Here is a 12,780-nt window from a genome sequence, read left to right as displayed (position 1 = left end):
ACTAATATAATTATAATATTTCATAACAAACAAAAAGATATATTTATATTCCTTTGACAATAAATTTCTTATGGATCAATTTGGGTATTTGATATATGAATATTCCGGCCTAGCTTTGGCTCTTTTAGTAGTGCGTAGATAATTATTCTTAAACAATACTTCTTCTTCCTAATTTATATGACAATGTTTGCCTCGACACATGGACTGAAAAATCTTTTAAAACTTGTGGTCTAAAAAAATTATAGATGTTTGTATAATCAATCAATTTAGTAAGGGTAAAGTATGAATTCTAAAAATAACTCTTTTTAATAAGCAATTGTGACATTTTTTTTTTGGGCTGACTAAAATGCAATGAGTGTCAACGGGATTGTAATGGAGAGAGTACTAAAATAGAAGTAATTAGAAAGTAAATCAATAGTCCTTGCAATTTGTTTAGACCAAATATTAGTTTCTTTTTTTAGTGTGCACTTCAGTACTTCTATGAAGGTATTAAAGATTTTTGTTCATGATCTTGTATTGCTTTGCGAATTTTAGGGTAAAACTAACGGCTTTTTTATGCAAAATTCTAAATTCAAGCACTTGGGTTAAAGCCATACTGATAAACCAAGATATTATTTTCTCAAAGACTGATTTCTGTCTCAAGTTTTAATGATGCCAAAAGCAATAGAACAGTAGCCAGAATTGGAAGAAATTAAGAGAAAAACTAAGCTAAAGTTGTACTAGGGTTTAACTAAGATGATTTCAATTGATAAATCTGCCAAAATGCAGAAAATTACAACTATATAGAGGAATATTCCCTATGGGACCACTACTAAGAAATAAAGTTGTACCTTTCTCAGCTGACAGTACTATAAAGGAACAAAAGTATCCTTTGTAAAGAAATTACAGACTCACTTGCTAATACTGTAAACATAAACTATAAACTTAAGAGGACTAAAGTGTAACAAATGAAACTCTCTTTTTAATTGATTCCAACGAACTCTAACGGTCAAGTACTCCTTCGCAAACGACAAGTACTACTCCACAAGCATAGTATAATTCATTCTTGCATCATTGCCCTTCCCTTAAAAATCTTCCTTGTCCTCAAGGAAGAAATGAAGGGAACTTCAACTTCATCACTGCATAGTTTTCCCAAGTAGCTTGCTCCTTCGACATTTGGGACCATTGAACCAGAATTTGAGGGACTGCCTTGTTTCCTCGTTTGATCATCCTTCTGTCCAAAATCTCTTGAGGCTCCACATAGTAGGTACTGGTAACATCAATTACTGGAGGATGATTGACTCGATCTGGTATGACGTAACATGGCTTGAGCTGTGAAACATGAAAAGTGGGACGGATAGCAACATGAGAAGGGAGTGAGAGTTTGTAGGCAACTGGACCAATTTTCTGTAGGATCTGGTATGGGCCATAATACTTGGTTGAAATCTTAGAAAATAAATGGTTTGAGAGTGTGATCTGTCGATAAGGCTGAAGCTTGAGATAAACCCAATCTCCTTCATTGAAGTTCCTGTCAGCCCTATGCTTGTTGGCCAAGGTTGACATCCTTTGTTGTGCTCTGTGAATGTGGAACTTTGGCAATTGAACCTTCAACTACTTAGTAGTGAGGCTTCGATCGACTTCTTCATCAACAACATCACCAGGTAGATAGGGTAGATGGGTAGGAGGAGGTTGTCCATAGAGGGCTTCATATGTGTGGTTTGAATGGCTGAATGGAAGGTGGTATTATACCACCATTCTACTAGTGACAAATAAGAAGCCCAATCGTGTTGGCTATCAGCACAGAAACACCTTAAATAAGTCTCCATAGTCCTATTGAGCACCTCAGTTTGACCATCAGTGTGAGGATGATATGTTGTGGAAGTGCAGAGGGTTACACCTTGCATGGTAAAAAGATCCTGTCGTATCTTGTTGACCAATAAGCAGACTGTTTGGAAGTGCCAGCACATATGCTGATGTAAGGGCTGTTTTTAACTTGTTCAATACTTCTTCTACCTTGTTAGACCATTGGAAAACATCTTTTTGTAGCATCTCTATCAATGGCCTATTGATCACTCCATAATGCTTGATGAACCTCCTATAGTAGCCTGCCAGACCCAAGAAGCCCCTTAGTTCCCTGACATTCTTTGGTGTAGGCCAAGACTGTACTACTGCAATTTTCTCAGGGTCAGTAGCTACTCCTTCAGCAGATATAATGTGCCCCAAATATTCAATCCTGCTAGCCCCAAAAGAGCATTTGGATTTCCTTTCAAATATCTTGTGCTTTACTAACAACTCAAAGGTCATCCTAAGATGTATCAAGTGTTCAGACATGTTCTTGCTGAATACTAAGATATCATCAAAGAATACCAAGATAGATTTCCTAAGATGCTCCTTGAACATATTATTCATCAAACTCTGAAAGCAAGAAGGGGCATTGGTAAGCCCAAAAGGCATTACCAAATACTCATAGTGCCCTGGATGAGTTTTGAATGTTGTCTTGGCTATATCTTTTGTTGTCATCCTGATCTGGTGTTACCCAGACCTAAGATCTATCTTGGAGTAGATCTGTGAACCACCCAACTCATCCATAATTTCTTGTATGATTGGAATAGGGAACTTATCTTTGATGGTATCCTTGTTTAAGCCCATGTAATCAATACATAGCCTCCAACTTCCATCCTTCTTTCCCATTAAAACTACTGGGAAAGCATAAGGGTTGGAACTTGGCTGTACAATTACCTGATCAAGCATATCCTGCACTAACCTCTTAATGATATCCTTCTATGATAAAGAATACCTGTAAGGTCTGAGGTTTATAGGATTACCTCCTGCCTACAATGGTATTTTGTGATCAAATGGTCCTCTAGAGGGAGGTAAACCTTGAGGATCAGTGAACAGCTCATTGTATTCCTCAAGTAGTGACTGCATCTGTGAAGGTATGTTGATGTTAGCCTCTGTCTGCTCCTCCTCCCTGGGCAGCACTCTCAACATAAATAGTTGTCCTCATTGTTAGCTAGTTTATCCAACTTCTTAGCCTCCACAGTTTTTTATCTTATCCACTTCTGCCTTCAATACACACTCATTTCCTTGGTAATTGTACTCCAAGGTAAGCTCCTTAAAGTTCAGCTTAAGATCTTCTAATGGAAGCAACCAATGCACTCCCAATATCAAGTCACAAGAGCCCAATGGTAGCAATAGAAAATCTGCTGTGTAAGTGACCCCTTGTAGTAGCCAAGTCAAGTCTACAAAGCTCATGTGTCTGCCAGTTATTCCCATCTTCCACATTGATGGTTTGAGGATTAATCTTCTAGGTAGTAATTCCCAAGCTTCTGGCTACATCATCATCAATGAAATGTGTGTGCTACCAGGGTCGACCAATATACTTAGTGGCCTTTTTTGGAAATAATTAGTCATTCTAAAATTGTGGAATGTTGGCACTCCATGTAGAGCATTGACTGATATTTCACACACTTCTCCCTTCACCTCTTCTCCTGCTTCTTCAGCTATCTCTGCAGGCTCCTCTACCAACACTAAGTCTCCTGTTTCTTCTTCCTCTTCCCCTTCTTCCTCCGCCTCCAACAGGTATAGATATTTGGAGCCACTACAGTTATGACCAGGGAAGAATTTCTCATCACAAAAAAAAACACAATCCTTTCTGCCTCTTCTCATCCATCTCAGCTGTAGTAAGTTTCCTTGTATTTCCTTTGTTCCAGTTAGCAGCAGCCTCTCTTTTAAGCATGTTTCCATCCTTCTTAGAGAATCCTCCTTTTGTAGTAGATCCATAAGTATTACCCCTAGTATGAGATGACCCTTCATTGTACAGTATGAACATAGTTATCTTCAACTGAGCATTCACTTCAGCTTCAGTATTCCAGGCCAACTAGTAAGCTTGTCGAAGGAAAAGGGTCGATGGTTTTTCACCGTAAACCCAATTTCTGGTTTGAGACCAATGATGAAAGCAATAATATCATACTCTTGAAGGATGTGCAACTTACCATGATTCTGCCAAATTCCTTCTGGTAATCCTCTACCATCCCCACATGCCTTACTAGCTTAAGCTCAGACATAGGGTCAGCATATTCAGCCCCAAATCTATCTATGAGAGCATACACATACTCTTCCCAGCTAGGATAAGGTAAGTGAGATCTACTTCTTAAATAGGTGAGATGCCGCTCAATAGTTGTATCATCAAAATGTATGGAAGCCACCTTAACCCTTTGGTTATACTCAACTTCATCTAGTGAGAAAAATTATTTTACCTTACAGAGCCAAGCCATAAAGTTGATGCTATTGAAGCGAGAGAACTCTAGCTTGGTCATTCTGGTCAGATTTGTTCCTCTTGGCGATGTAGTTGTAGAGTTTTGAGCTGCAGATGCAGGTTCACCATTCACATTCTATCCAGCTGATGGTTGTCCTTGAATAAAGCCACTCCCATTGTTACCAGCAACAGAATGCCCTTGAGTAGGGGCTGTAAAAGTTGGTCTGTGAGTGGACCAACCCCCCTTGGCCCTTGAAATTGAGGCATGGGCCCAAACCCCAAATGGTAGGCAGCTGGAGAAAACTGAGATGTGGTAATACCACCATGTACCCAAGCAGCAGGGTTGCCTGTAGGAGTGTAGATCTCGCCTCCTCCATCCATGTCTTCTATGCCTTTTCCTCGGTCATACCTCTTCACCGCATCAATGGACTCTTTCAGCACAGCAAAAGCCCTTTCATGTTGATTCCCGAGCTATGTTTGCCTACCCGAGAAATTTACTATCTCAATTGTCATCCTCTCAAACATAGATTTAATCTCATCCATATTTGCTATTGTTATCACCCACAGAGCTCAAGAAAGTGCTCTGATACCAAATGATGCCAAAAGCAATAGAACAGTAGCAAGAATTGGAAGAAATTAAGAGAAAAACTAAGCTAAAGTTATACTAGGGTTTAACTAAGATGATTTCAATTGATAAATTCGCCAAAGTGCAGAGAATTATAACTATATAGAGGAATATTCCCTATGGGACCACTACTAAGAGATAAGGTTGTACCCTTCTCAGCTGACAGTACTATAAAGGACCAAAAGTGTCCTTTGTAAAGAAATTACAGACTCAATTGCTAATACTGTAAACATAAACCATAAACTTAAGAGGACTAAAGTGTAACAACTGAAACTTTCTTTTTAATTGATTCCAACGAAATCTAACGGTCAAGTACTCCTTCGCAAGCGACATGTACTACTCCACAAGCACAACATAATTCATTCTTGCATCACTTAACAACTTAACTCCTGCAATAAAAGAAGATCAGTATTTTTGGCTTTATGTCCAAATAAAACTTTTGACAATGTTTTTCTCCTGCCCAAAACCTGATCTTATTTAATTTTTATTCCTCTTTGTTTTCATGCATGAAACTTCAACTTCATCTTGACATATATAATTCTACCCTCCAAAATTTTTATTAACTAATCATATAAAATTGATCTAGTATATTTCAAGAAAAGATTAATTTCCAAAACGAGAAAAAAATTAGAAAGAAAAAATTAGAGTCTAATTGAAAATTGATTTTCCTTTTTCAATTTCACTATACGTTTGGGGTGTGACACTAATAGGGCAATTTAAAGATATTCAGTTGGTTATATTCTGCCGCCAAAAGCAGTTGATATTAGTGATACTAGTTTTCTTCTTCTTTCTCTTACTCATTCTCTATATCTGTTGTGAATTTCTTCATCTTCAGCTCTTTCATATGCCCAAAAACTATAGCTCTCATATTTTATCAACCACCATTATTGTCCTCTCTTTTTTAACAATATCTCTAAGGTTTTGTTATTTATTTTAGGGGCTAAGTTTTATCTTTTCAAGTGGAACCTAAATGATATGTAGTTCATAAAATATATTACATAAAGATATCTTTATACACACAATTTTGTAAAACCTTATCCAGTGCAAAAAGTAAACATAAATGGCAAAATAAAATGTCTCCAATAATTACTTAAATTTGCTAAAACATCTCAAAATATATCATATACATAAATCAATGTGAATCAACGACTAACTTACCATATCAACATGCGCCGAAGCAATCAACCAAAAGTTTACCAAAAAGATATTCACTAAAAAAATTAGGAACTACGACTTAACCCTTCCGGAGAATCAGTCTTTGATCTTTTATTAGTAAAATACAAGACATAAATTATTGGAATAAAAATCGAATCATTTTATCGAGAAATCGCTTCTAATAAAAAAAATCAAAGGAAATTAAAGATCTGATCACTCTATATTTCTTTTATACTATCAATATTTGTATCAAATCTCACTAAATTCTAACAAATATTCACAATAAAAGTTTTGAGAAATAAAACGGAATTATCAAGATGAAGAAAAAACTATTTGTGACGGAAGAAAGTGCTTGCAGATTTTGCGGTTTGCATCATAATGTTTGACAAGAGCATTGATATTATTACATTGCTTCAAGCAATGCAAGCTGTGAGGATTAGCGGGGCCAGGAGAGTTAACAACAAGTGCACGTTTCTCTCCATCGATGAGGTCATCGTATTTGGCCGATCTATAGTAGTATTATGAAGGATGAGTTAACTTTTCTGCAAAGAAATGAAATACAATCCATACAACAAAGTAAAAAAAAAAAGACAAAAGAAATATAAATAACAATAAAATAAATAAAATGGTAGACGAGAAGCTCAAATCAGTCTCTCAGATGTTACACATACGCACAAAAGCACGCAAACACAAATTCACCACCCCATGCACTAGAGACTTAGCTAAATGAATATCTGCACAAACATTATGTTATCTCCCAAATCTCTCATAGTGTCTCTGACTAAGCGATTAAATGCCATCACACGAACTTTAGTTACTCTTACTCACAAAATAGTCAAATCATTAAGACAAACTGCACCTCTGCCTAGGGGTGTTTGTTGATCGGTACGATACGGTAATTAGATATTTCGGTTCGGTATTTTCGGTATTCGATTTTTTATAATACAATACTAATACTGTACCTAATTAAATTCGGTATGGTTCAGTTTTCCGTTCGGTTTCGGTTTATTCGGTTTGGTAACTTCAGTTTATTCGGTTTGAATACTAGTGCATAGAGTCATAGACTGTAATAATTAAAGTACTCAAAGGTACAAAATTAAAAATATTTATTGACAAAAGTTTTGTCCGAAACTAGCAAATATTAACCCAGAAAGAGAAAACTATACATAAAAGAATAAATTTGATCATTTGGAATGTCTTGTTACATGCTTAGAGTTAATTGATGAACTTAGAGAATAAAGGAATTAAATTTTAGATTTTTATATTTATTTTATAATTAACAATATGTGTATTGTGTAATATAATATATATTTCGGTACGACATCGGTATTTCGATATTTCAATTTAAAATACCAAATACCATACCTAATACCAACATATTTTAAAACTTAAACCAAATACCATACCACCAAAATATCAAATACCAATATTTTTGGTTTACGATAATTCCGTATGTACCAAATTATGCACAGCCCTACCTCTGCCTACGAATGAGATGAAAATAAATGTTATTTCTCGCTTAAAATGCGTTCAAACAAATGCTAATATGGACCTGAATGGACGCTGGAAAATACGTTAGCTGAACCCTAGTTTCTCGAGAAGCTCTCTCTCCCTCTCCAAGCAAACCTTGTCTAAAACCCTAAAGTTGCCTATAACATCCCAAAAGAAACTTCCAGCATTCTACCTTTCCCCCCCAAGTAATCCCCTTAGAAAAACCAAAATTCACTCTTTTGGGCAATGTTGCCTGAACTTTCCAAAATATAGCTGCACCCGTATTAGATCCTTCAAAAATGCACTACTTTTGAAGGATCCGACACGTATCCGGTGACATTTTCGGAGAGTCCAAGCAACGTAGCTTTTGGGTTTATCCTCGACAAATGGAAGGCTTCCTATGCCTCCCCTTTTGTCTAGCACATGCCCTTGGAGTAACATTTTCGTATGATTTTGTGTATGAAATAGCGAGTGGAAAAAGAGGAATAAGAATAACGATTATTCGACCGTACAAAGGGATGACGTGGAAAATATAGAGGAGGGGCCATATGAGATACGACTGGGAGATTAATTTTTCAGGATGGCTAGGGGCGAGATGAAGTAGAGGGGAGTAGGGTTGCGACTAGGATTTGGAAAATAAGTATTACTTAAGATTTAGTTATTTATATGTGATAAGGGAAGAGTTGCGAACTATTGAATCAAAGGTTTGGAGGGTTGGGATTCAAATGAGGTAATGGATTGGATTGGTAGGTTTGCTGTGCTAGTCAAATTTGAGCTTTATAAACTTTTTCCTAGCCTGCTAAATTAATTTATAACCCAAAAAAGTTTCAAATACGATGATTTGTACTTGAAGTAATGTTTTCCATGCATGTGTTGCTTAAAAATCAATTTTATTCCACTTTATTTTCACGGGCGGAACTTAAAGTATATAATCTCTCTCAAAATATTTATTACTCTTTCTGTCCTAATTTTTGTCAAATTCCTTTCTTTTTAGTTAGTCCTAAAAATAGTTGACATAATTTTATATTTAAAAATAATTCAACTTAATATTTTTTGGGCACGCTTTTCTTCTTCAGTAAGTTTAGTCATAGTTGAGTCCTAGCCTAAGACATTTTTAATGCCTTTCTAAATGACAAGCCGACGAATTCCCATTTCTTGCCCTTCAACTCTTAAAATACACCCGTCTTTCTATTTCAACCACAAGAATGAACTCTCCAGGGTTGTCTCTCACCATCCACACTAGACCTTTTTCAGACCAGCCACTTTTAATCAAACATAGACATTGAGAAAATGGTTATACAACCCCTGGCCGGCCACTAGGAATGGCAATTGGGGCGGGGGCGGGACAGTGAAAACACTTAATAGAGCAAGGCAGGGGATAATATAAATAAGGCGGGGCAGTGCAGGACAAAACTTAATTTTTAAAAATTTCAATGGGATAGTGTATTAGTAAAAATTAGACTCACCATGTGGGTCTATTAAATGACGACACAAGTTTGAAGAAAAGTAAAGAATGACATGTAAAGATGATATGTGAAACACCCCCGGGACCGAACATACTCGTACCGTGCCTGTTAGCCTCAAAACTAATCATCATGAAATAGCCCAGATCAGGTGCGGAAGAATATCTCATAATTACAAATGAGGAAGAAATCAATTAATCCCGGATTATATGGGATTTACCATCATTACACCATCAGTTACAAATCAATTATGTAACGTACAATAAATGCAATAAATGATTGTAACGGTCAAAACAAGGCAATCAATTACAAGATTGATTCAACATGCATGAGATTGACTTAACAGGCACGAGATTGACTCAACAGGCACGAGATTGACTCAACAGGCACGGGATTGACTCAACATGCACGTGATTGACTCAACAAGCACGTGATTAACTCATCAGTTACGGGACTGATTCATTAGTTATGGAATTAACTCATCAATTACGGAATTAACTCATCAGTTACGGAATTCCAGCATTTATACAGCTGTTACAAGTCTTCCAAAAGTAATGGATGGATTAAGTAAATGCTCATAATGGACCCATAATTCAAGGAGACTAGTTGCTTAGATTTAGCCCTATAAATAGACATACTTTTACCACCGCCAGGAGAATCTAATTTTTTTTTCTCTACAATTTTATACATTGTAATTCATAGCATCTTGCTCCCAAGTTAGCCATAGTTCGGCCCTTCAAGCTCTGTTCGGCTTATTATCCTATCAAAGATCATTCAATAAGAATTCTTTCTTCTCTGTTTTATTTTTATTATATTATCTATCATTGAATTTATTTTTCACTTCTCTATCACGTTGTATTAACGAAATTTTATATCTTTCGGATTGAATCGATTGCTTGTGGTCCGTCATATAAAATTATTATTTTGACCTTGAAAACTATTTTTTGGGTTAAACAGGTAGAGCAGGTGGCAGGTGAGTTCTTAGTTCGAATAGTGGGCCATTGGATAGACTGAGGCCTAATTCGAAAACTGAATAATACATACTCTTATTACATATACAAAACTTTACCTGGAGAAGAACTCAAATACTTACCATCAACACAAAAAGATACAGGTAATTCTCATATCAATTTTGATGCTAGCCATCTGTTCACCGTTGTAATTTTGTCCAAGACTTCCAACGCTCTTCTAAGCAAAGGCCTTGCCTGCATTAGAAAGAGATAACAGTCTTCTTACGCTAGCTATGTTCAAATACTATACTATAAGAAAAGAGCGAAACGAGCAAGGATGATATGCATATTTCTCAAAGTACATTGAAGCAGAGGCCTACAGATACTTCTAGTTCTCAAAATATTTTGTTATTTCCTATGAGAAACGAACAAGCTGATGAAGTTATTTTTTGAGTAAATCTAGTCGATAAATGGCGTTCATAAATAACTACAGCAAAAATCATAAATATGAAAACTAGAAACAAAAGCTACTGTTAATTGATTATATATTGGATATGTACAGGAATGATTACTAATACATGTCAATTTTAAATGCTTCAATAAAAGTTGAAAAAGTAGAAAACATTGAGTAACATAATGCAAAATAAAAAATAAAGAAAAAAATGAACAATAAGTAACATACTTGATAGAGGCAGAGCAGGGCAAAATTTTTAAAAAATTAACAGGTCAAAATCATAGCGGGTCAAGAGTTGCCCTGCCGCCCCGCCTCATTGACATTCTACTGGCCACCCATTACTCATCACCCAACCATCTTCCGACGGCAACCAATGACCACTATTGCATCCATTATACATCATCATTCTTCTTCAATCAGCAAACCCTAAAGTCCACCATAAGGAGAGCTGAAAATTAAGGGGACCGGATGAAAACCACCTCCATAGGACCATAGTCACTTCTCAAGAGCTCCTCTAAAACCTTACCCAAAACCAGCATTACATAAGCAATCTATGAAGATGACAAAAATGGAGGGAGGATCTGTTCGAGAAGACGAAGTGGAAGGGGTTTTAGATGATTTATATCCACTCGAACATTTGACTTGTTTCGGACCATAGTTTTATAAAATTCTTTTTTTTTTCTTTTTCCAAACTTTATGCCTAATTAAACAACCTCGTATAAATGGGAAAAAGAGTAATAGATAAAACCAAGTTCCAATATGATAATTGATCTAGTCTATTACGAGATAAGATATTCTCAAAACACGAGAAAAGAAGAGAAAAAGGGTTTTGCATGCTTAAACGTTGACTTATTTTAATATAAATTTACAATATACGTATATCAGAATTTTAAAAGTTCTTTAATATTCTTTATTGGCATGATAGTGAATTTTTTTTTTATGATACTTCTTAAGTGTTAATTGAATGAAATTGTAATGGGTTTAAATTATTAAAAAATGCTCAATTTTATCTTTTGCATGATTTTTGATTTATCCACCACAAGGAGATCTGAAATCACCTCCATAGAACCATAGCCACCTCTCACGAGCTCCTCTAAAACCTTACGCAAAACCACTACATAAGGGATTTAGGAAGAAGACGAAAATTGAGGGAAACTATGTACGAGAAGATGGAGGAGAAGAAGACCAAAGGGAGAGGACATGGAGTATGGGTGTCACGACCCTAGTTCTCTCTCCCTGAACCGTTGTAACGGCACCTAGCCTCTACGACTAAGTAAATCTAATATTTGCGGATAAAGGAACAAAACATGAAAGTTATCAACTAAAATGTAAATTTTTAAACAAGGAAATGCGATGCCACTCGGCTTATCCGAACAGTATATAACTCTCCAAAAACCCGGAATGTCATAAGTCACAAGCTAAAGAAAGACACAGTACTCCCATACTCCAGAGTCTAATACAAGAAGAAAATACAAGAAGTCTTTAACTTGAGGAAGAGTAGATAGGGACTCCTAGGTCTGCAGACGCGACAGATATACCTCGAAGTCTCTACAGTCATCTCGCCACACTGGTAATGCAACTGATGTGAGGTACCTAGATCTGCACACGAAAAATATGTGCAGAAAAGGGCATGAGTACACCACACTGGTACCCAGTAAGTAGCCTAACCTCGATCGAGTAGTAACGAGATCAGGTTAGGGCCCTATTGGTATATATATAACAAATATATACAGAATGAAATATCGCAACAAGGATAAATACTAAAATTTAACGAGAATGAAATCACAGAAAAACAACAACTCAGTACACAAATATAACAACAGGGGATCTCCCAGGATACCGTCCCGTAGTCCCAAACGTAAAGGTGTAGGGGATCTACCATAATATAGTTTCGTAGTCCCAAACGTAAATGCGCAGGGGGTCTACCGAAATACCATTTCGTAGTCCCAAAGTAAATATGCAGGGGGATTTACCGGAATACCGTTCCGTAGTCCCAAAGTAAATATGCAGCTCAAAACCAACAGAAATAACAGTTACAACAAGAAAACCACAATTTAGGCTAAGTCCAAGTCAAGGAAGAAAAAGAAAATTCACTAAATATGCTATACAGAGTTCAGATAGGAAGTTAAGGCAGTTAAGGCACGTAGGCATGCTTTTCTAAACTAAACATGATAATTACATAGGCTAGTGTAGCTCAATTTAAGGAAAACAAATATTTTACTTTAATGAAAACATAGAGTTTCAACAAATATCCCGTGTACGCACTCGTCACCTCACGTACATGGCGCTCATATATCAAACAGTACCAAATATCCTAAGGGGAGTTTCCCAGTACAAGGTTAGACAAGCCACTTACCTCGGACCAAGCTCAAATCAATCTGAAATCACGCTCTTGCCACAAGTAT

At 36.3% G+C, this 12,780-nt stretch overlaps 2 protein-coding genes and 1 long non-coding RNA gene across 3 annotated transcripts; all 3 read right to left on the bottom strand.

Annotated features, from left to right (window-relative positions):
* Positions 1–1,083: 1,083 nt before the first annotated feature.
* Positions 1,084–1,542, bottom strand: LOC142162744 (uncharacterized). The gene has a single exon (XM_075219441.1). The coding sequence runs from the start codon at positions 1,540–1,542 to the stop codon at positions 1,084–1,086; it is 459 nt and encodes a 152-aa protein (XP_075075542.1).
* A 291-nt stretch (positions 1,543–1,833) lies between these two features.
* Positions 1,834–2,499, bottom strand: LOC142162743 (putative mitochondrial protein AtMg00860). Its single transcript, XM_075219430.1, has one exon. It carries the CDS (start codon positions 2,497–2,499, stop codon positions 1,834–1,836), a length of 666 nt encoding a protein of 221 aa, XP_075075531.1.
* Positions 2,500–9,977: 7,478 nt separating this feature from the next.
* Positions 9,978–11,004, bottom strand: LOC142180641 (uncharacterized). Its single transcript, XR_012709277.1, has 2 exons — positions 10,604–11,004; positions 9,978–10,176 (listed from the first exon to the last, which is right to left on the bottom strand). It is a non-coding gene; the product is annotated as an uncharacterized LOC142180641 (long non-coding RNA).
* Between the last annotated feature and the right edge of the window lie 1,776 nt (positions 11,005–12,780).

The sequence above is a fragment of the Nicotiana tabacum genome, chromosome 1, assembly GCF_000715075.1.
Source record: "Nicotiana tabacum cultivar K326 chromosome 1, ASM71507v2, whole genome shotgun sequence".
NCBI classification, from domain to species: domain Eukaryota; kingdom Viridiplantae; phylum Streptophyta; class Magnoliopsida; order Solanales; family Solanaceae; genus Nicotiana; species Nicotiana tabacum.
The sequence above is the reverse complement of the archived record's forward strand: the minus strand, read 5'-3'. Positions and strand labels throughout refer to the sequence as shown.